Raw genomic sequence first — 25,387 nt, forward strand, 5'->3', positions numbered from 1 at the left:
ACTGGTAGGTCAGCACATCTTTACAAAAGGCTAATTTGCACACTCACAAAATCTATTGTTGAGAAAATAAAACAGTTCTAAAATTTGATGAAAATATCTGTTCTAATTTTCAAATTGTATTTATTATAACTGATAATCATATGCCAGAGTTGATAGTTTTTAGTCTTCAAGTAAATCTATACTTTAGAATATATTGTCATAATGAATACTATGTTCATAGGGTTGAATGTGAAGTCCTCTGGTTGGTCCCGATCATCTCCCAACTCCAGTTAGTTATTTGTGCTCATGAATGTTTATTTAGCTGTATGTTTAGTCAACTCTGTCCTATACCAATGAGAGGAATGATGACAGGATGAATAATTGCAAGTCACTTACACTTGACTTTGGAATGATTGCAGTTATTTTTTGTGTCACCTTGGTCAGTCTTTGTGCATGTTCATTCATGTGGCTTTGTATTGATAAGACAAATAAGTGATTTGACTCATAAGAACATTTTTAAGGTCTCTCACTAGTTCTATCCTAACTGTCTAGGCAGGAGCAAAGCAAAAACAGAAGTATTAGGGTATACTTACTGATCAATCATTCATAAGATATATTAAATATTTCCTTGAATTTCCAGTTTGGATATCCTTTCCAGTCTGTAATTTAAGATTTAGGAAGAAATAAATCATAAAAAACCCGATAAAATGGTACTTTGCTACTATTTTTACAAAATTATTTCTTAAATCATAATATCCTTATTTTTTTTTAAGTCTCAAAGTTTTAACAATGTATTCGTCTAGTTCTAGACCCCTGTGCTGTTTTTTCTAAGTGTAAGAAACAGCTGGCTGAGTAGTAGAACAAGTTCTTCCAGCTGCTTACTTTTTTAAAAAAAATTATTTATTGTATTTATTTTATTTTTGGCTGCGTTGGGTCTTCGTTGCTGCGCATGGGCTTTCTCTAGTTGCGGCGAGCAGGGGCTACTCTTTGTTGCGGTGCGTGGGTTTCTCATTGCAATGGTTTCTCTTTGTTTTGGAGCATGGGCTCTAGGCATGCGGGCTTTAGTAGTTGTGCGTGGGCTTAGTTGCTCCGTGGCATGTGGGATCTTCCTGGACCAGGGCTTGAACCGGTGTCCCTTGCATTGGCAGGCGGATTCTTAACCACTGCACCACCAGGGAAGCCCCAGCTGCTTACTTTTTATAGTACATACTAGAAGAAAGTGCCAGGCAGCATTAAAAGCCTACTGGAATTTAGGGAGAAAACTGGAAGAGAAAAGTTAGAAAATGAAGATTATAATACTCTGCTATCTTAAGCATTCTCAGTTGAAAAGGATTATAATTATTAAATGCAAATAAACTTTTCCATTGTAATGAAAATCAAAATTATATATTTATGTGTGTGTTAGCCCATTTATAAAAAGCACACAAAATTATTTTGCTATGAAGTTGAAGGGAAAGATTGAAGTGAAAAAATCTTGTGGGTTTTATTCGTATTTATATCATCTCAACAAAGGTAATGTAAGATGAGAATCATACCACCTTTGGCACCTCTGATGACTGAACTGTTAATAAATAGAAGGAATCCTCCAGCAAAGCACTTGTAAATTCGGTTTAGGGCCTTAACAGCATCAGTCACATGGAACTTTTCTGTCATGGTACAATGAAGACAGCAACCACAGCAGACCAACAATTGGGTAAACCCAAATGGACTTATTGCTAAAAACAAACAAAACAATTAACTTTGAAAAGAAAACTAAGTTAATGAGAAAAATTACCTAGTCACTATTGCGCCTAAATCATACTTTAGCACCACAGCTTTGCCCTACACACAGCAGCAGAACTTGAAGGGTTTCTGACATCCAAACGCTGGTGTTTGATTTTCTGTGTGTGTTGCCTCAGCATTAAGGTCATTTTACCCTTAAAACACTGAAAAATTTCCAAACTTCATTATTAACCTTCATAATAGTAACTATTTCATGAATATTATCTTCCCAAATTCCTACTGACATTGTAACTATATGGGAACTTAACTTTATAAGTAAATGTATTTTGACACACTGATATCTTTTTAAAGTATTCTGATCCTAAAAAAAAAAATTCTTGAGGAAAAAAGTTATTCTTGAGAATAAATAACAAAAGCTCTCAGTGGATAGCTACACAGAGTAACCGTGGTTCTTTCTAATTAATTTATCTTTCATATTGTCTACCACCTGTCTGGTTAGTTTCAGTTGCCTTTAGCTTTGGTTTGTGTGGCTCTTTTAAGGCCCTTTAATTTACATTAGAATATATAAGTGTGTTGCAGAGACTTTGCTGAGTAAGTTGAGGTGCAGCCCAGGAGTTTAACAAGCACTCCCAGGTGAATCTGGTCAGGTTGTTTGAGGACCACTCGTTGACAGTTCTCTTTAGAACCTCTATCCAACTTGCCTACATTGGTGCTTCGGAAGAACAGTGGAGAGTACTAAGTGCAGAAATTTCTTAATGTACACAGATTGTCACAGCATATAACTACTCACACCCTCGCCACATCTACTGTCAGAAAAAAAAAAAAAGACTTGAAAACTGTATTTGGTGGCCTGGCTTTTCATTAGGTAGACCAGTCTCCAATCTATTCATCCTCAAAATATGGACTGTAAGATAAGGTCTTTAGTTTTAAGAAAAGAATAGATGCTCATTTGGTGAGGTGCATTATTAGACTTACTGGGTTCATGTCACTTACTGAATAAGTTCCAGGGAATGATGTTCATACACATCATTAGCCAGCAACTGTTTATTACTTGGGCTAGATCAGAATCATTTGAGATTAAGTTGCAATTCTTCCATCATACTGAGCATCCATTCATTCATCAACTATTGAATGCTCTTTGTCATATACTAGCAAAATAACTTGTAGAAATCATACTGTAACATTATACAAAACAAGTAGACAAATTGTAAGAAACATCAAATCTGGAAATAATTATGTAAAATAATTAAATTTAATGTTAAATGTCATTTATTTTACACGAAGGGATACAGTTCAAGGAATATTTTTGGCAGTCCATATTTACATAATTATTAGAAATTTGACCTTCAGCAGGCTCATTGACCTGAAAATGTAAACATGGGCATTTTATGAAGTACTGAACATTAAGTTTGAAGTCAGTTTTTTCATGACTTACTCGGTAAGAAATAAATGTTTGTAATTTATCTTGCTTTTAACTTGCCTTAAGCTCTATATATCCTGAGAAATAAAATCAGCTTTTTCTCATCCTTTTTTAGTCTCTGACGTTAAGACTTCAAGACTATCCATCTTTGTCTCATCTTGTTGTTTATGTACCATCTATTCATGGAAGTAAGGTAACAAACAAATTAAGGTTCTTTTCAGAATGTTTTGGGGATACTCATGCTAAATATTTTAAATTATTTTTTGATGAATTCTTCAGCTTAGGGCTTACCTGAAACAGTGGCCAGGTTGGTGATCCACCTAAGACTGTTTAAAGCATTAGGATCACCTACTCTAACTTGAACTAAGCAGAATAAATCCAAGTCTCTTTGTTTCAAGTGGGAATTAGTTCTATTTTATCAGTCTTTCAAAATCTGTTAATTATTGAGTACTCTCTTATGTGCAAGACTATGTGCCAGGAATTATAGGAGGCACACAAATGAGAAAGACATGAACCCTGTTCTCGAAAAGCTACATACTGTTGGACAGGGGGAGAGAAATATATTTGGTGGCCAGGGAAAGGGTGAGAATGAAAGAGTTATCCAAAATGTATAAAACAAATCAGAATATAACAAATCCATGAAAAGTGTTAAAGGGGGAGATATCTCTGATTGATGAAATCAAAAAGACATTATGATGAGGTGATATTTAAAATTGCCTTAAAGGATAGTTAGGGTTTTTATAGGTAGAATGAATATTCTAGACCTGGGATATCTAATATGGGAGCCACTAGCACATGTAGCTATTTAAATTTAAATTAATTAAAATTAAATAAAAGTAAAAATTCAGTTCCTTAGTTGTATTAGCCACATTCCAGATGCTCAGTAGTAACATCATTGCACAAAGTTATAATGAACAGCACTGTTGAGACAAAGAGATAGTAAGAGCCAGACATGGACAGTGTAGAGTACATTTGGAAAATAGTGAATAGGTAAATAGTAGTTTTAAAAGGATGGCTACCATGGGTAGAATAGTAGTGGAAGAAAAGCCTGGAAAAGTAGTTAATGGCCATATTCTGGAGGGCCTTGATTGGAAGATTCAGCACTTTATAGAATTCAGGAGTCAGTAGGGAACTGAAAGATTTTTCTCCATAGTAGTAATGGGATCAGAGCTATTTATTTTGGAAAATGAATCTATTTATGGTATAGGATAGATTAGAAAAAGAGAGAACAGGCACCTCATATACGATTATGAAAGCTTGTACTAGTGAAGTGGGAGTAGAAATAAAAGGATGGTGATTTCTGAGAGAAGTAAGCAGGGAAAGAAGAATATGGAGGTAAAAGACCCGCTACTCCCCTTTCCACATTTCACCCAGCACACTTACCCTTCAAGATCTAGCCAAAGTGTCCCTTGTTTTCCTTTTCTAGACTACTCCGGTAACCTCTTACTTATTCCCAGGATACTTCGTTTATAACTTCTTTGAGGAATATATTATACCGAATTATAATTTATTTGTTTACGTCTTTATTGCCATCACCATAGTATGAATGCATTCGGAGTAAGGACCAGATAGGTTTTACTCTACTTTGCATCTTCAACCTTTAGTGACTGCCACATAAATGCTCAAAAAAGTGTTTCTTGAATGTGAAAGTTAATGAGATTTGGGGCCAATATCATAGGAAAATTTAAAGGAAAAAAGAAAAGGGGATGTAGTTAGGAGAAGTCTCAAAGATTGAGTCTCACGAGTACCTTATAATGGATTCATTGTTTTGTTTTGCTTAGCTCAAGTGAGAGGTATTTCAACATCTGCAATACTAAAAGCTCTCTTTAAGGGTTTTTCTTTCAGGTAAGTTGGTTTTGAATGAATTTAACATCTTCCCAAACTTGGAAAGGGCTTCCTTGGTTATTCCAAGAAATTAATGAGCATTTCGCAAATAGCCAGTCTTAGTGGCCTAATAAATACTTAATGTGTCTTAACGCTCTTTGGAAAGTAACACTGCTGACTCTAGTGTTGCGTACCCAATCTCACAAGGATGGAAACTTAAGGCCTTTCATAATTTCTATGTGTCTGTTATAGCTCATCATCAGGATACATATATTTAAATAGGCAGTTCAAATTTTCTTGAGTCAACTAATCATCTTAATATAGTTTTCCAAATGTAAATATGGAATTACTTGCATTCTTTGATGAGAGAAAACAAAATAATTAAGTCCATTAGAAATTTACTTACCTTGTATATTTCAGAGACAGACTCTTGAATTCTTTCTTTTTTGGGTAAGGGTTTATTCCATAAAGAAATGGCCAAATTTTTAAAGCAATAATAAAAGTTGTTTTATTTTAAATACCTGTTAAAGTGATTTAAAATTGCTTCCCTGTCTCAGGCAATGTCTCACCCAAAGATACTTGTAAAAATATAATGAATTATCCTGTTGAATAAATGATTTCTCTATAACAGCTGTTTTCTATAGTGAAAATATCTGACAGTGTTCTTTGCCTTCTAATTAAAGAGGGAAAAATAAAAGCAGAGCCCCTTAGTTTTTTTCTTTTATTCCCTCGTGTGTGTACATTCTAATAGCATTTTCCCTCATCTGTTTTCCATTTTCAAAAACAGTCAAAACTCCACCCAAGAGGCAAACAACGTAACACAGCTTAAAATACAATCCAAGGTGTAGTTACCAGAAAAGCCTAGGATAGACCCCACTGACTTTCCACTTATTGTAGACAGCAAACTACTTGCTAGCTACAGTTAGGCATCAGATTAATTTCTTCCTCAGCTCGTATAAATAGATCAGAGTAATTTGGTTGGATGTGGAAATGATTTTAATGAAACTGTTATTGTAGACAGCTGACAGCAAAGTTCGTTATGCCACTGTAGAAACGTTATTAGATAAGAAACGCCATTACAGAAATCGCAGTGATGCAGATGTCACATTGTAGGTTCACTTTTTTTGAGATAGTGTTTTTTTTTCTTTGTACACAGTGAATCTCTTGTCCATTTATTATAACCTCTGTTTAGCCTGAAATAATCTTACGTGAATAACATTAGCCATCTGTAGATGAATAGCAGTATGTCTCCAAAAGCCTTTTGTAGTCTAATTAGACTGCTGAAACATACTAAATAAGCAATTTTTAAAAAGATGTAACAAAATCACATTTCTTTTTGAGTATGAAAGAATTCAGAGATATATTGCCTAAATTCTTAATTAATCTTGAGTTAATCTTGGCTCTTAATGCTTTGATCCATCATTTATGGTCCCTCTTCTATAAACACCTAAAACTAGCTGCAAGAAAACTTTGCTGTACATCTGCTCTTATAGAAATGACCCTCTAATAATTTATCTATTAAGTTAAGCTTTGTCACCAAATTCTCTTAGCTTAGCATCTCTCCTTGAGGAATTCATGCCCCCTAAATATAACCAGGGTTAGAGTGTGATAGATAATAATACCTTCTTCAAAACTGAAGTTTATAGATTTTTGTTTTCTATTCAAATATCAAGTGAAGATATTTTACTATAAATTTAATTCTATTTTTTCCTAATAAATCAATGTTTTATATTCCAGTTTGTTGTAGATTGTGAATTCTTTAAAAAAGAGACAAGATCCATACAGCTTCCTGTAACTCATCTTTTTTCCTTTGGTAAGTACTTTGATTTTGGAAATCTTAAGAATTGCTTTTATTTTTAAGAGTGTTGATTTATTTTGCCAGTTAGTTGCAATAATGCAGAGCCCTAACATTAAGTGTTTTTGTGTATTTCAAGTGTAGTTCTTAGAATAACCACGTGATATGGCTCAGTGGTTTGATTTTTAACTGGGCCAGCAATCATTTTCTGAGAAATGAACCTTATTTTTTTATGGACTTTATTTATTTAAATATTTATTATTTATTAATTTCATTTATTTTTGGCCATGTTGGGTCTTAGTTGCAGCACGCAGGATCTTCGTTGAGGCATGCAGGATCTTTCATTGTGGCACCCAGGCTCTTCGTTGTGGTACACGGTCTTCTCTCTAGTTGTGGCGTGTGGGTTTTCTCTCTCTAGTTGTGGTGTGCAGGCTCCAGGGAGTGTGGGCTCTGTAGCTGTGGCGCACAGGTTCCAGAGCATGTGGGCTCTGTAGTTTGCAGCATGTGTGCTCTCCAGTTGAGGCACACGAGCTCAGCAGTTCTGGTGCGCGGGCTTAGTTGCCCCACAGCATGTGGGATCTTAGTTCCCTGACCAGGGATCGAACCCACGTCACTTATATTGTAAGGCGGATTCTTTAGCCCTGGACCATGAGAGAAGTCCCAGAAATGAACTTTAAAATAAACTTATCCGTGATCATATACATTTGCAGGTAATTGTCTGTGTGTATGTGTTTTCACATGAACTTATACTACATGTAGGCCCTTTTTATAAAAGGTTTATTCTAAGATATAAATTACTACCTGCCGTCTGAAGGTTTCAAGATTGCTCTAAATATTTCCCTTTTTTTTTGTTGTGGTAACATACACATAACTAAATATTCCTTTAAATTTTATTTTGAAATAATTTTAGACTTACAGAAAAACCACAGAAAGAGTAGAGTTCCCATATAGCTCTCATTCACTTTAACATAAACAATAAAGTTGTCAAAACTAAGACATTAGCACTGGTACAATACTGTTAACTACAGTTGTATTTGGTTTTCATTGGATTTTCCACCAGTGTTCTCCAGGTTCCCATATTGCATTTAGTTGTCATGTCTCCCTAGTTTCCTCTGATCTTTGATAGTTCCTCAGTCTTCCTTTCTCTTTTATAACTTTGAGGCCCTTGAAGAGTACTGATCAGTTATTTTGTAGAATATCTCTCTATTTGGCTTTGTCTAATGCTTTCTTATAATTAGATTGAGGTTATGCATTTTGGGCAAGAATATGACAGGAGCAATGTGAACTTCTCAGTGTATCATTTCAGAGGATACATGATGTCACTATGTCTAATTACTAATGATGTGGACCTTGATCACTTCTTGGTTAATGTGTTGTCTGCCAGGTTTCTCCACTGTAACGTTACTGCTTTGCTTTTCTCTTTGTGATTAATAAATATCTTGGGGGAGATACTTTGAGAATGTGTAAGTATCCTGTTTTTCTTCAAAATAACCCACTAATTTTAGCATCCATTGGTTTATCTAGTCTGAAGCAATTATTACTGGCATTCTATAATTATTGGAATTCTTCCTAAGGGAAAGTTGTCCCTTTTCCCCCATTTATTCAATTTTTATTTGTGTCACTATGGACTTATGGATATTTATTTTATTTATTGGGTTATAATGCAATATTATTGTTACTTTTTTTTTTTTTTTTTTTTTTTTTGCTTAAGTTGCTCCAGCTTTGGATGTGGGAGCTCTTTTTAAGTTGGCTCTTGTGCTCTTTTGGCATGCCCAATTTTTTCAATATTTTTCTTTTGTATTCCATTCGTGAAAAGAATCTGTTACTTGAGAGAGGAAACTTCCTTTAAGATTTTTATCCCTCCCCCACCTTTTTTTTTTTTTTTTGGTTGAAGAATACACAGAACAATACAGAAATGACAACTCTAAACCACCTACCTCATTAAAAATAGCAAGCTTATAAAATAAGAGATCTACCCTCCCTAGCTCAAATTTTTGTAATTGTGACTCCATGATTACACATACCATATTCAGTTCTATGTTCATAGAGGCAAATTCTCCTTGTTTTAATTTATGCTCAGCTAAACTGATTAATACTGTATAATGATAGGAAACTGGTTTCCTAGACATAATGGATATAGGTGCTTCTGGAATATGCTAAGCAATTTTAAAGTTAATCTATTAAAAGAAAAATGGGTCTTGATTTCTTCAGGTGACAAAATGAAATTTTTATTGTTGCTAAAATATACTCTGACAATAGTATGTAACTGATGTCAACTAATACTTTTGATATCTTAGATTTAATAATAAATTAAGACTTGAACTGTTTTAAAAGTGAGAACATTCAGGGAAATTTATGCTTTGATTACTGGTGAATGTCTCACATTTTAAATTATAGCACAATCGAACACTTGTGGCTTATTTGTTGATGTTAAACAATCTTCCAAATGGGCCTATCAACATTTTAATAATGATGTTCTTTCTAAAATCTTCAAGGTGTGAGTCAGGCTAAAAAAAAAATTTTTTTTTTAATTAGTAAAGTGTTCAGCTTCTGATTTTCCTTTTGCCATAGTGGAAAGCAAAATTTTAAATTATTTCTTACCTCCTGTTAGAATTTTTTAAACACCCAAAAGTTAGATCATCTTACTTGTGAAGAAGGGTACCACAGTGAATGGTATTTTAAATTAGATTAAGTAGAATGTGAAGTATACTTCATATTTGCTAGTTTTTCTCCTATTGTTCATTTTGAGGTGCCTTAAATTCAGTGCTGTATTTTAAAATATTGGTTACATTAGGTACTCATTAAAATGGTTTGTTTGAATGTGTAAGTTAGCATTGTATCTTAAAAGTGATTTATTAATCACAGATTAATGGTACACCTTGTACTTAGCAAATTTGTTTACATGTTGATAAAATTTCCTAAGTCTTTTTTTTCTTAACTCCAAGTATACATCCTATAATATAGTTATGATAATGCAACATTATGAAAAAACTGGTTATGTGTTTTAACTGGTGCTAAATGTGACTGACAGAATCTTAACATCATACAGTATTTATTTTTTAATTAATAGAATTTCAGTGATATACTTGGTAAAATATTTCAAGCCTTTTCTGTCTATTGCACAGCGGTGGTTTGTCTTATTGTTTTCTCTTTTCAAAGAAGCATCTGAACACTTGCATTTGCATATTCTTATCCAAAGGCATTCACATGTAAGTGGATGCGATTTTTAAAATTTTATTAAAATGTTAAAAAAAAAAACTACCAAGAAAGCATACCTTTTTGAAATTGGAACTATGTAGTGATTTTTTAAAACACATAAATGTCATTGAAAGTCATTTTAAATGTTATGCTTTGTTCAAAGTTTATTGAAGGAGGATTGGAGTTTTAGGAGTTCACTCCTCCATACTGAAAGCAAGAACCTATAAACTATTTTCTAATACTAAAAATCTGTTGACATTATTTTAGACATTGTTTAAGCAGTCAGTACTCTTGTACTTTAAAAAAATTTTTTTTGGTATTCTAAGTAATACAGTACTTTTAATTCAATAGGATTGTCTTCAAGGAAAGTGATATTAAATACAAGTGGCCTGTTCTATAATATAGAGCTTCTGAACTTTGGACAGGTAATTAATTATCTTGACAATAACAGGACTTGATTTTACATTACTGTTTAGTTAAACAAACTTATAAACTTGTTTTTTTTTTAATTTTTGTGGTCAAACTCTATTAGATATACCAAGCTTTTAAAATCAACGTGGTAAGCAAGTGCTCAGGAGTGAAAGGTAAGTGTATTTCTGAAAAAATAGTACTGTCATTTGAAGAATCATTAGGTCTTCACTTGAATTTTCTGTAATACTTATTTTTCCATATATTTTATGTAAATTAATATTAAGTATATGATAATAGAAAAGCTGTTTATATTTCCAAATGGATTTAACATAGACCCTTTCTTAACAGTAAGCATCTTTGTCTGTTTCAGTTTAAATATCCACGTTTTAAAAATACTGTATTTCTTGCTGTTTTATTGTAGTAATAATTGAGATTTAGCTGTTTAATGTTTTTCCAGTTTCTTATACTTCCCATATGCTCTAATATCTTGTTGTAGGTCTAATTAAACATTATTATTAAGTAATTCTCCATAATTTATTGTGTGATATAAGTCTTACTGATTATTTTTTAATGAAATGAGTATTGTGTAAATAGTTAGGTATTACAGTAGTAACCTTAGTAACATAAGGTTAGTAATACATATTTCCTTTATGTTTCCACAGAAGAAATTACTAGTATCTATAAACTTCATATTCCCTGGTCTTATGAAGATTCACTAACCATTGCACAGTAAGTATATGAAAGAATTTACCTTAAACTGTGTTGTTTTTGAATAATACATATTCTACTTAGTCTGTTTATTTAAATCATAATAAAATTTTAGAGAAATTATTACAGGGCCTCTTAGTAAAATGTAGGTAACCTTTATGTAACATTATGCCCATAAGATAATATAATATTATAAGATACCATATAGTATTCTTATTTAAGCGATCTAGAATTTAAACCTTACTTGCTTCAGACATGAACCCCTTTCCACCCTCTCCCCCAGTTTCTGTGTCCTAGAAGGAGCTGTGATACGACTGGAAAAGTGTCAATCCATAGTAACATGTGTGGCATCTAGCCTCCTTAACGTTATTTCACTGTGTTGTGCTGAGGATTGACTTAGCCATGGTTATTTCACAGCATTTTGTATTTGACAACTGATATTTATCTTTTCAGGGTTCCATCTTCCACAGAAATTTCTGTGAAACTCCATATTGCTCAACCAGAAAATGACAGCCATGTAGCATTATTAAAAATGTATACATCATCAGACTGTCAATATGAGGTAAGTTATATGTTTGCTTAATTTTTAGGATTTAGTTATAGAATAAACTGGAAATATATTTTTATATTTGCCTCAGATATATGGTGATGCAAAAGCCAATTAATATGAGAGAGTTAGTTACTTATGATACTTTAAATAGTCTCCATTTTGCCTGTTAGCACCACCTCAGTATTTCCTTAGCTGGACCATTGAAAGTATGTATCTTAATAAGTAATAGAAAATAAAATAAAAATTGAGACTGCAGATTAACCTTCTCAGTTTGGAAGCCCAAGTCCAGAATCCTCCATAAACTGAAGAACTTCATGAAATCAGCTGACATGGCTATACTGCAGTAACTGGCATGATATATATTCTCCAGCACTACTGGATAAGCTTAAGGATCTTCTTTTCACTCATTATTTTAAGCTCTATTAATCATTAACATGTGCAGTTTAGTACCTGTTGGGTTTGTTTTACAATCACAGTAGATCTCTTTGCACTGAGAGAAGGGAAATGGACTCAAGAATAACATTTTATTTACATATAGATTCGTGAACTAAAAGAGTTCCTCTTTGTATAAGAACATACCAGCTTCTAAGGATTCCAGATTTAAGTGCTTGAAGTATACATTTCAGTGGTGGTTTTGGTTTATGTGAAATATCTTATTTCTACTCAGTTGCTTTAATTTGGATTCTTTATTAGAGCTAACTTTCTTAGGGTAGACTAGAATTGGTAGGTCAAGTGAATATAATCTGTCCTACAAGCTTCAGTTTGACCTATATTATGAGTTATTTTAGATTTCATGGAATTTATTAATGCTTTGATATCTTGCTTTCTGTTTCTAGCATTGAAGGATTTTGCAGGGATATAATGGTTTTCAGCTTGTGCCTTCATATTTCTAATATTACTATAGAGATAGAAAGAATTGTGTTAGTAATTTGGCTGTACTGCACATTCTCTTAATGTCCATATTTTTACAAATACTTTATTTTTTTTAAAAGTCCATGTATTGGGGGCTTCCCTGGTGGCGCAGTGGTTGGGAGTCCACCTGCCGATGCAGGGGATGCGGGTTCGTGCCCCGGTCTGGGAGGATCCCACATGCCACGGAGTGGCTGGGCCCGTGAGCCATGGCCACTGAGCCTGCGCGTCTGGAGCCTGTGCTCCACAGGGGGAGAGGCCACAGCGGTGAGAGGCCCGCGTACCGCAAAAAAAAAAAAAAAAGTCCACGTATTGACAAAATATAGTTATTTTTAACAACTTCTCTATGAAAGATGAATTTCCTTTTTCCAGACTTCCTAATATCAAAAGAGGTATATTTATGGCAGAGATAATTAATGATGAATTTCTTTTTAAAGTGTTGTCTTGGCTCAAATTTTATTACATGTGATCTGTTTGTTCCTGGTATTATATCATGTGAAACCTATTTTTATGACATTTACTCAGAAGTGGTTTAGCTTAACTATATTTAGTACCATATGATTGCAGGTTTGAGATTTTAAAGTACGAGTTACATAAGTTGATTAATTTGTGCTTAATTTTTCAGCAAACATACATATAGTTTCTGACTCAATCATTCAATAAATTCCTTTAGCTTGTATGATCTGGTAATAAGATATTCTGATTAATTAAATATTCTAGTTAGTAAAGGGTTACCACGTATCACGGTATCATATGATACCACATATCATAGCATTCATCCAATTGGGAAAGAATTAGATTACAGAAAAAATATTGAACAGCAAAACCACAGTTGATACAAATTAAACGTTGATGGTTCAGAGAATTCTTTTAAGATCTTGAGTACCTTTAGGTTCATCATTATAAAAAAATTAATGATTATGCTTAGTGCTCAGTTTAATAAAATGTGAACTAGAGTTTAGGGGAAATAACCTTTTTTTAATAATTGTTTTAAACTAGGTGACAGTTAAGACTTCCTTTTCACAAATACTTGGACAGGTAAGAGAGACTCCTTGTCAATTATTTATTGCCTTGTGAATAGAAACTGTAAGGCAGGGTTTGTAAACGTTTTCTGTAAAGCACCAGGTATTAGTATTTCAGCAGACCATATATAGTCTCTTGCCACTGCTGCCGCTACTGCAGCTACTTCTTTTTTCTTCTTTCTCCTTTTTTCTTCTTTTTCTCATGTTAATAAAATCTGAAAGCCATTCTTGGCATACAGGCCATAGTTGGCCACCCCTGGCTTTAAGGTGATGCTTTCATGTTTGATACTTCCTAAGAATGAAAGTTGATTCCTGATTTTCAAGAAAATTAATATTTTTGGCTAAATGGATATCATATTAAGATTTCATGTTGCTCATACGATGCTATAATTCATAATCCAATAAAACCTGTGGGCTCTGTCATATAAATGAGCTTTTTGCAAGAACTTTTTATGCTGTGCAAGCTCAGTTTGTAAAAGGTAAAAGTAAATTATATTAAAAATAAACATGCTGAAATAGGTTAAATTCATTTGGGGAGTATCTTAAATTCATAGGCAAATAGTGTTACAAAAATAATTTATCAAGTTGTAGAACTACTATATTATTATTCAACATCATTATAATTTGCAGAATTGTGCAATCTGGACATAAATAGATAATACTGATTAGTCAGAGAAATTATAGTTTTAAAATTCACTAAAAATTTTATTGTGTCTTTTATTACTTTCACTTTATTTTTTTGGTCTCTTATGTTTTGCAGTCTAGGCATAGCAGAATTTTTAAGTCATTTAATTCTATAATTATAATAAAACTCACAAGTTAAAAGTAAATCAGAAACTTTTTATGTATGTTATCTCATTTGATCCTGACAACAACCTGGTAAGAACTAGATTGTGATTATTAATAAATTTGTGAACATTAGAAAATTCTAAGCTAATGTGTAAAAATTTTGTGCTACATTAGAAAGAGAAGATTAAATGTTAGTGTAAGTTGGAAAATAGCATCATGGATAGTTATAATAAATACTCTAAAATGTTAAGAGATCAATTATTAAGAAAAATTATATCTTGGAATAAAAGGGAAGAATTCATGCTATTGTATTTTTAGTATGTCACTGTACATGGTGGTATGGCTGAGGATATAACACACTCTCTTATCCGTATCATCCCTGGGGTTCATAATTCAGGTTAGTGACAAGAAAAGTCAAGTTTGCTTGATACTGTATAATCAGGTGTAATTATATGTACACCAAAAAAACCCAGACTAATAGTCTTGTTTAGACATGGAAATTTTTCTAAAAAATGATGATGTGTGGGTGTTGCAGGATCAGAGGTAGGTACTTTTTTAAATGTTGAAGAATTCATGGCAATTGGGTTAAGTCCTCAAATGTTTGGAATGAAATAAGATGCTCTTCCTTCATGTTTGTTTCAAAATTTAGCTTGAGAACAGTAGGAGAATGAATTAGGTTTTGTATATCTTATTTGTCTTTTAAAAATCATACATATTTTCAGTGTTAACTGATTTCAGTCAAAGAAGACTGGAAAGAGGGCTAAAGAGAAACCACTTAGGAGAATCTTTAGCCTTTGATTAGATAATTTTTTCATAAAATTAATTTTTTTTAAAAAAAGGAAAGAGGAAAATATACTTACATATTGTTTAGTCTACTCTTATGAAAGAGAGGACAGAAAATAAACTGAAAGTTGCTTTCTCAAGAGAATTATTTAAACTCTTAATAAATCATTTCCATGTAGGAATGAAGCCCAATGTTGCCCAATCTTTAGATTTTAAGAGAAACTAGAAATCTGAATTTTTAGATAAAATATTTTAATTTTTCAATGTTGGCATCTAATTCAAAATGTAAAGAAATACTATGCCAAGTACTAAGCCAAATGAAGCACATATACAATTTGAATATTACCCACGGAGGCCTGTTTATGATTGTTGATTGTTGTATCTGTGGCCCAGTATCATATTTACTACTCATAACAATGACACTCAGTCATTAAAAAGAAATTTTATGTAGGACCTCTTTCAAGATTTCTGAAAACAGTGAAGGGCATTAAAGGTTAATAATAACAGTGAATATTTTCTGATCACCTACTTGTGCCAGTTACTATTCCAAATGATTTACACAAATGAACACACTTAAGCCTCAAACTCCCTGTGAGATAGTGCTATTTAACTCCATTTTACTGATAAGGGCCTAGAGAGAAGGAGGGGTAAAATAAGTTGCCTAAGAGCTAGTGAAAGGCAAAGCTGTAGTCTGAACTCAGGAGTACGACTCTGAGCCTGTTATGCTACTTAACTATCCTTCCAACACACTTAATAACTAAAGTATGCTATATATTTCCTAGCATGTCTTTAGCAGGCAGTGAGCATCATTTAGTAACAGGTAGGAAAATGACCTTTTCCCTTTCACTCAACTCTCCTCTCCTTTCAGTCAAAGCTACAAACTGTAAATCATGAGTATGAGCTTTATGTTTTTTGATTCTTATCAATTATAATCTGGGAATCCTCAGAGGAGCTTCAGGGAGACCTTGAACTTGCTGAAATTTTACTTAACATTTTGTGTAAGCATTCATTTCCATAGTTTTCATTAGATTGACAGGGGAGTCTGTACATTTTCTTAAAAATTCTGTGGATTGGAGAACATGCTTTAAAGTAATTTCCTTTTAAAACTTTAACATTAAAAGAACAACTTACACTATGTTTTTGTTATATGTATTTTTTATGTAGATGGGATCAGCTGATAGAATGACTTGAGGTGCTATAACATAATGGTTATGAACTTAGGCTTTGAGTTAAATTCCATTCTACGACATTTCCAAAGATGGTGAAGGACATAAAAGCCTAACAATAGCAGCTCATATTTTTGATAGTTTATCATGTTCACGTTAATATTCTAAATGCTTTACACAAATGAACATGTTTAAATCCTTAAAACCACCTATAAGGTAAGTACTATTATTGTCCCTATCTTACTGTTAAGAGCAAAGAGAGGTAACAAGTAAGTAAGTAACTTGCTTGTCTCTTAATTGTGCAAGTTACTTGGGCCCCCTGTACCTGAATTTCTTCATCTGTAAAATAAGGATAAGAACTATATGGAAGGATTTTTGGGAGGAGAGCATGAGATAATGCATATAAGATGTTTAGTATTATACCTGGAACATATTAAATGCTCGATAAACATTCCTTGTAAAAAATTTTGTAGCATATGCTACACAATTATATATTGCCTCTATTATGCCTTTGATGAAAAATTCAGATAACATGTTTCTAATATGCGATGTATTCTTAGCATTTATTTTGCTTAGAATTTTTATACCCATTGCTCAAGATATCTTTTAGTCATGTCAGAAAATGCATAAAGTGAAAAACAACTTTTTTATTTCATGTGAAAGTATATATATTTCATTAACATGAACATTCAGAAGTTGCCCATTGATTTGCCTGTTTTCTAGGTAGTTAGATTTCATGGTGGAGCTCTTCCTGCCTATGTTATATCTAGTATCCTTCTTGCTTATGGAGGACAGTTATACTCTCTTTTCTCAACAGGTAAGAATGTTTCTATTCCTCCCTCCCTCTCTTCCTTCCTCAATGCTTCATTACTACTTTTTTTATCCTACGTGTAGCTAATGAAGACACATCTACTTCTTGAAAATTCACCACCCTTCTCTCTCAAGGTTACAGGAGTTTGAGATCCTCTTAAGTTTTAAGAGATTACCAAGAAAATTCCTTACTTGTTTTCTCCATTTTATACCCTTGTGTCTAAAGTTTATTCCCTCTGTTCTGAGGATCTCTTAAGAGATAGAAGCTGGTTGACAGGGATTTTGTTCTCCATTCTGTTCCCGGTGCCTGACATAGGGCCAAGCACATAGTTGGCAGTCAGTGTAATATTTGGGCTGTATCAACTGTATCATTTAGGTCTTGGTACCCTGAATGGAATAATTAAGAGTTTAATTGAAGGGACTATTTCAAAGGTATGTATAGGGTTAAGGGAAACCAACAACAAATGATAAAATACCAAATTAGCAACAGAGCCATCTGATACTCCTAGGTGTCAGGGCAAGGGAGGGAGCAAATCTAGAGAGGGTGCAGAAATGCTGTGGCCACTGTCAGCGTGTGGCTCAGCGGGGAGAAAGCAGGGAAATAAATACACTAACTTTATTTCCTTCTATCCTCCTATCTGCCAGTGCTTCTCATTCACTGAACCCAACTAGAAGCCAGTTCCTAAAAGTCAGCCTCCCAGAATTCAGAGCAAAGTAAAGGGTAGAACATGGATCTGGAGAAGAAAATATAGACTGTATAGTACATTGGACAAAGCCTTCTCTAGAGTATAGCAGTTAGAACAATTTCCCAGGAGCCTCACACACTTGCCAGGCTTGTACAATGATAATCAGAGGAGGCAAGAGGGAAAGAGAGTGGGGACAAAACATACAAAAGCAGTCCAAAAATCCCCTCCACCGTTTCCATGGTGCCAAATCCTTTCACAGCTACTCGTTTCCTTTCAGTGACTTTTCTGCAGTTTCAAGTCTGCCTTTAGTGTTCATTTTAACCTGATTTAACCTGTTATATTCCAGGAAGAAGTAAGCAACATTTAATGTGATCTGCCCAGATCCAACCTTTTAATTAAAAGATTATTCTGGCAATATGACATCTCCTATACTTGAATATAATTTTTGGAAATTTAAAAGAGACACCTCATTCTTCTCAGTTTTAAGTGACTTGACAATTGATTTTCAAGCATTTGGGATTTATATCTAGATAGTCCACAGAGACCCTGGGGATATATGATATTGGTTAATCTAGAGGACTTAAGTATGGGATTGTGTCTCAAATCAATTAAAGAAGTAGTTCTGAACCGAAGATGCTTGTTAGAAATCACTGGAATGGCTATAATAGAAAAGACAGATAATAACAAGTGTTAATGAGGATTTGTAGAATTGCAACCTTCTGTATACTGTTAGTGGGAATGTAAAATGGTATAGCTGTTTTGGAAAGCAGTCTGGCAGTTCATCAAAAGGTTAAACAGAGTTACCATATGACTCAGCAACTCTGCTCCTGGGTATATACCCAAGAGAACTGAAAACACACATCCACACTAAACACTGTTTATAATAGCCAAAAAGTGGAAACAACCAAAATGTCCATCAACTGATGAACAGATAATGTGCTGAATGCTACAAGATAGATGAATCTTGGAAATATGCTAAGTTGAAGGAGCCAGTCACAAAGGACCATATATGATTCCATTTTTATGAAATCTTCAGAGTAAGCCAATCTATAGAGACAGAAAGTAGATTAGTGGTTGCCTAGGAATGGGGAGGCATTGGAGGTGACAGTTAAGGGGACCAGTTTCTTTTGGGAGTAATGAAAATGTTTTAAGACTGACTGGTTGATAATGCACACTCTATGAATATACAAAAAACCACTGAATTGGATACACTTTAAATGGATGAATTTAAATGGAATTATAAGAATTATATCTCAGTAAAACAGTTTTTAAAAAATAGCTCACCGGGCTTCCCTGGTGGCACAGTGGTTGAGAGTCCGCCTGCTGATGCAGGGGATACGGGTTCATGCCCTGGTCCGGGAGGATCCCACATGCCGCAGAGCGGCTGGGCCCGTGAGCCATGGCCACTGAGCCTGCGCGTCCGGAGCCTGTGCTCCGCAACGGGAGAGGCCACAACAGTGAGAGGCCTGCGTACCGCAAAAAAAAAAAAAATAGCTCACCTGTGGAGCTTTGTAAAAATACAAATGACAAAACCATAGCCTTGGCTTCCTGAATCTGTTTCACAAATGATGATTGGCTATGTACTTTTGTATGAGAACCAGTAAATTAGAGTAAATTTTTATGGTAGGTTTATGTTTATTTATTTTTCTTTTTTTTTAACTTTTTTTAATTGATGTATAGTTGATTTATAATGTGTTAACTTCTGCTGTACAGCAAAGTGATTCAGTTATACACACACATATATATATACATTCTTTTTTAGATTCTTTTCCATTTTGGTTTTTCATAGGGTATATAGTTCTCTGTGCTATACATTAGGACCTTGTTGTTTATCCATTCTATATATAAAAGCTTCAATCTGCTAATCCCAAACTCCCACTCCATCCCTCCCCCAACCCCCTCCCCCTTGGTGACCACAAGTCTGTTCTCTATGTCCATGAGTCTGTTTCTCTTTCCTAGATTGGTTCATTTGTGTCATATTTTAGATTCCACATGTAAGTGCTATCATATATTTGTCTTTCTTTTCCTGACTGACTTCACTTAGTATGGTAATCTCTAGTTGCATCCACATTACTGCAAATGGCATTATTTTGTTCTTCTTTATGGCTAATATCTCATTGTATATATGTACCACATCTTTATCTATTCGTCTGTTGATGGACATTTAGGTTGTTTCCACATCTTGGCTGTAGTGAATAGTGCTGCTATGAACATAGGGGTGCATGTATCTTTTTGAATTAGAGTTTTGTCTGGATATATACCCAGGAGTGGGATTGCTGGTTCATATGTTATTTCTATTTTTCAGTTTTTTGAGGAACCTCCATACTGTTTCCCGTAGTGGCTGCACCAATTTACAATCCCACCAACAGTGTAGCAGGGTTCCCTTTTCTCCACATCCTCTCCAGCATTTGCTATTTGTAGAGTTTTTAATGATGGCCATTCTGACCAGTGTGAGGTGATACCTCATTGTAGTTTTGATTTGTCTTTCAAATTAGGGTAATTTTTTATCTTTTGAGAAGAGTCTCTGTGGTAGTAATAAAGACCCTTGCTTTCTATGACATGAAATATGTTGCTCTTATGAACAATGCAGCATATAATATGTCTCATACTTAATTACTTTGAATTCTCTACTACATATAATTTTTTTTTAAATCACTAGGTCACTGCTTAGAATATGCTGCTATGTTGGATAAAGAAGCCAAACCATACAAAGTTGATCCTTTTGTAATTATGGTTAAGTTTCTGTTGGGGTAAGTTTTATTATCTGTGATAATGATTTTAATTTTGTTTTATATATAAAGTATTATGTTTGGCTCAAATATGAAGGATAAATTTCCATACAAATAAGGCAATTGACTTGTTTTATTAAATGGACTTTTTCTCTTAGGCAAAGGCCTAATAAGTACATCAACATTTACTTCAATAGTTTAGAAGTAATTATTGAACTTATATATATAATATATATACACATATATCAGTCTAAATTTAGACTATAAATATACCAGGACTTTAACATTTTCAAAAGAATGTATGTGGTACATGAGCTTTGGGTATCCCAGATTCATGGACACAAAGCAATATAGGATATTGGTGAAACAGTGCCTCAGAACACTTTTTATTACTTCCCAAACAAAGTATATTTTAGATCTCTCTACCCTACTTAACATCGCATTCTTAATTTATTCAGGTTTTGTTTTTGTTTTTGTTTGGTTAAAAACCATTACTTAGATGTCTTTTCTTCGGTCTTTATAACTAGCTATTGGCTTTCTAACTTAAAAAAAAGACCAGTTATTACTTCATTACAAGGATCAATGAGAGCAGTAAAGCTGCATTGAGACTTGAGACTCAGATCCTTGAAGATCACTTGACTCAGTAGTTCCCTACCAGGAATTGAAGTTTGTTTTTTCAGTATAATTATAAATGAAATATCATGGTATTCTGGGGACTGTAGTGAATGGTCAAACACTTCAAATATTAAATCCTTTAATGAGAGTTGTTGGGGGTTTTTTTGCTTTTATTGTATTATTTGCTTTTATTTTTTGTATGTTTTCTTTTATCCACAGATACAAATGGTTTAAAGAATTTTGGGATATGTTATTGTTACCAGAATTAGATGCCATCGTTTTAACTAGTCAGAGTATGTGTTTCCCCCTTGTATCTTTGATTCTTTTTCTGTTTGGAACATGTACTGCCTACTGGGGTGGCCTACTCTCTTCTACAACTGTGAGACTCCTTTCTTCATTGTGGCTGACTTTGAAAAGGTAAAGAATGAATGACGAAAACCTTCCTTATTGCTCTTAAGAAAAAAACTGTATTCTGATAGGGAACCTTAAAATTAACTTGCTTTCACTAAACTATAATTTCTGAGGAAAAATGTATAACTAGTAAAACATGGGGTTAGTGTTCAAACTTATGTTTTTTGTCATAGGTTATCATTTATTTCAAGTTAAATGCTACATTTGATTTTGACCATAGTGCTCAAGAGTTAATCAAAAAAGCTTGACAGTTTACACAAGTATTTTTAAATTTCACTGTTGTAAGTCTTTCCAAGGGCAAAGTGTTTCTCTGGCAATGCTTTTATATGTTGATTTTCAATCAAACCTGAGACTCCAATCTTGATATTTAGGGTCAGATTAGATGAAATGTATAAGAGCTCCAAAAACATTGCCTAGAGGTTTATTATGATCCAAAGACAGTTTGAAGTTGCTGGTATGCTCTTTTGGTAAACCAGTGATCTAGTTTCCATTTCCTCACCAGCCGTGTTATGTGATTTACTGTCACAGAGGGGATTATGGTATGATGCTTCTTCCTCCACCCTTCTGAGGTGCTTCTGACATTAACACCATCACATGTCTGAGTGACCTCAAGACTTTAAGAACAAAAGTATTTCTCTTCCTATCAAAATTGGAATTGTATGGCACAGGGCCTATAATTAATAATTATCTTTAATAATATTTTTTTCTTTTTTAGTACACGTATTACCCATAGTATATATAAATGCAAGAGAAACTATCACAGTGTATAAAAGAATTTTAAAATATGTGTCACCCCTCACCTTTATTTTTAAAAGCCTGTTTACCTTATAGTAATACTTGCACATTAATAAGGAGAGCCTGGCAGAGCACTGTATTGTTTTCTGCTTATATGTGACTGTGTAAATAACTGTTAATATGCTTTTTTTTTTTTTTTTTTTTTTTTGTGGTACGCGGGCCTCTCACTGTTGTGGCCTCTCCCATTGCGGAGCACAGGCTCCGGACGCGCAGGCTCAGCGGCCATGGCTCATGGGCCTAGCTGCTCCGCGGCATGTGGGATCTTCCCAGACCGGGGCACGAACCTGTGTCCCCTGCATCGGCAGGCGGACTCTCAACCACTGCGCCACCAGGGAAGCCCTAATATGCTTTTGAAAGCTTTACTCTTGTTATTCCAGGCCCTCTGAACTTCCTAAAGATATGAAGATAATATCACCAGACTTGCCCATTTTGACAGTTGTTTTGATCATAGTTAGTTGGACAACTTGTGGAGCATTTGCCATCCTTCTTACTTATCTTTACTATGTGTTTAAGGTATGTCAAATCAGTAAAGTCAGAAGACCTGAGCTTTGTATCAGACAGGCATAGACTTTCCCATGGGTGTTGTTAAAAAATTTCTTTTGATCACTGCTGTTATATAACAGGCCTATGTGTAAAGTTTTTTTAAACATCTTAGCTATTTCAAATATATATAGTTAACTGTAGAACTGAAGTTACTAATCTGAGTGGGTTTCTTTGTTAAAAACAAAGGGAGGGGAGGAGATATAATCTGTTCCATATTGCTTGATGCTCTGGCAAGTAATGTTAACTTTTTAAAAAACATTTCACTAGAATGGTTTTTATTCACACCTCCCTTTAAACGTGGATAATAGACAAAACAAAAAGTTATGTCAGTGGGATCAGTCTGTCAATCATGCTGAAATAATGTAGAATGTTACAAATGTTGCTAAAGAATCACAAGACAGGATAAAAGTAATTAAGCTGACAATTTTACTGAGGAAATGAAAAACACTTCTAAGAAGGCTGACAGCTTTTCAGGAAAATCTGCATTATACAACTGCTTGTTCTCCACATTAATCTTATGTAGAGACAGTTGATACTGGAAAGGATAATAATTTTTTCCTTTTTTTAACAAAGGTTTATTTGCATCTGCATTTAACACTAATACATGCACATTATAGATTACTTTCAGTTTACGAAGGAAAAATATGTCCATCAGAAAAAACTATTTAGAATTATTTTGATTTACAAATATAAATTAATTTGATTTATAAATATAATATTTTTAGTTTTTTAAGGTGGATATTTCAAACAACTGACACAATAAGCAGAACTTTCTCAAATACTTAAGCAAACCTAGTAAATTTATAGACTTTCTCAGGTTCTTGTAAACATTTCACCACCCTATATAATCGAGTTCCACATTTTCAAAGATTTAGATTATATAACACATGTTCAACTCTTTATACTATGCTGAATATAATCAAATTTTTGACTTGCATGACACTTCAAGTTGCAATAGCAAGGCACCATTCAAGCATAGGCTCACACAGTGTGGAAGATATAGTATTATATCCTGGCCCCAACATACTCTGGAATTTTGTATTATTTTGTTTGTTTTTTAATCCATGATAGCAAGCACATGTAGTTATTATTTATCTTTTCTAAAAGAATGTTTTTAAATGTTTAAATGAATTTTTATTTATTTAGGTTTTTAAAATTTCAAATTATAGTGCTTCTCAATTTCAATAAAAATGGTTAGGTTTTTTGTTTCAAAATAAAAGTAAAATTAAAGTCTTTCCTTTTTCGTAGATTGTTCATCTGCAAGCCAGCTTAACAACTTTTAAAAATAGCCAGACTGTGGTAAGTTTTATTTTCAAAACGCTATATCACTTTAGTATGAAAGAACATGGAAAAATATGAAAGTTGATTTTTGTAAAAGAAAGTTAGGACTTTACAGTATTTAAAAGGTTTTATGAATTTAAATAACTTTAAGAAAAGCAAGCCTAATGAATATTAAAGTAAGACTTAGATTGTCATTTAATTTGATATTTGTCAGTCCTTAAGTTGTTTTTATCACAATTATCTTTTAAATTTTATTTCAAGTAATTACGTAAGAGGATATATTCTTAGCAGTGGAAATAGCAAGTCAAAGGAATAAAAAATTTATAACTGATAACTGCTTTAAAATACTTTCAAACAAGATAATTCAGTATTTTATATCAATTTGGTAATGGAAAGATGTATTTATTTAGCTGTTAGATAATTGAGTATGATTCTAAATAAAATAATAAACTTAAATTTTATTTAATATCTTGATATTTTTACTTTATTGCTTTGTAGAACCCCAAACACTCTAGAAGAAGTGAAAAAAAATCCAATCACCATAAAGACTCTACAGTATACCATCTCCGTTTATCTGCCAGTGATGCTGAAGATAGTCTTCGCATGCACAGTACCGTGATTAACTTATTAACATGGATTGTATTACTCAGCATGCCATCTTTAATTTATTGGCTGAAGAATCTTAGGTGTGTTTTATTTATATAATTATAATTTATGTGGTTCAAACTATAAATATCTGTAAGTAGAGACTTGCAGGATTCCTAATGTTTCATAAAACTTTCTCAAGAACAAGAAGCTAACACCTGAAATTTATTTTCAACATATTCACATTTTCTTCTTTTCCGTGAGAATATAAACTTTCCCAAAATCTGCCCAAAAGGGGAGGGATTGTATTTTCTTTAACCTTCTTTGAGTCTAGAAATATGTGAAAATGTGCTTTATTTTGCTGACTTACAGTATTCATAATGCTAGTGCTTTATATATTTTTCAATTCACGACCAATTTTATATTTTCTTAAATTTAAGGGGAAGAAAAATGCTTACATTTAAAATAATAGAAATAACGAAGGAAGTGTGTACTTTCCTGATGTGTCCTATGCGTTAAACTAAAATAAATGATCAGCTGTTTTACTGGAAAACTGTCATTTGCTTTGTTACCTGATAAGTGTCCTAGGTTAAATGAGAGCCTAAAAATGCTCTCTAAGGTTATTTCTAGAATATTTAGTTATTGGTAAATTGTCT

The 25,387-nt window shown here is 33.3% G+C and overlaps 1 protein-coding gene across 1 annotated transcript in view; it reads left to right on the top strand.

Annotated features, from left to right (window-relative positions):
- Positions 1-25,387, top strand: part of PGAP1 (post-GPI attachment to proteins inositol deacylase 1) — a 67,394-nt gene that overhangs the window by 35,142 nt on the left and 6,865 nt on the right. Inside the window, exons 13-25 of the mRNA XM_060106830.1 lie at positions 3,237-3,314; positions 6,683-6,758; positions 10,290-10,363; positions 10,471-10,522; positions 11,012-11,078; positions 11,511-11,619; positions 13,516-13,554; positions 17,000-17,093; positions 20,432-20,522; positions 21,336-21,533; positions 22,700-22,835; positions 24,114-24,164; positions 24,645-24,832. Of these exons, the coding sequence (XP_059962813.1) occupies positions 3,237-3,314; positions 6,683-6,758; positions 10,290-10,363; positions 10,471-10,522; positions 11,012-11,078; positions 11,511-11,619; positions 13,516-13,554; positions 17,000-17,093; positions 20,432-20,522; positions 21,336-21,533; positions 22,700-22,835; positions 24,114-24,164; positions 24,645-24,832 (1,253 nt within the window). The remainder of the gene's footprint in view (positions 1-3,236; positions 3,315-6,682; positions 6,759-10,289; positions 10,364-10,470; positions 10,523-11,011; positions 11,079-11,510; positions 11,620-13,515; positions 13,555-16,999; positions 17,094-20,431; positions 20,523-21,335; positions 21,534-22,699; positions 22,836-24,113; positions 24,165-24,644; positions 24,833-25,387) is intronic.

This window comes from Mesoplodon densirostris, chromosome 8 (assembly GCF_025265405.1).
Source record: "Mesoplodon densirostris isolate mMesDen1 chromosome 8, mMesDen1 primary haplotype, whole genome shotgun sequence".
Taxonomy (NCBI): domain Eukaryota; kingdom Metazoa; phylum Chordata; class Mammalia; order Artiodactyla; family Ziphiidae; genus Mesoplodon; species Mesoplodon densirostris.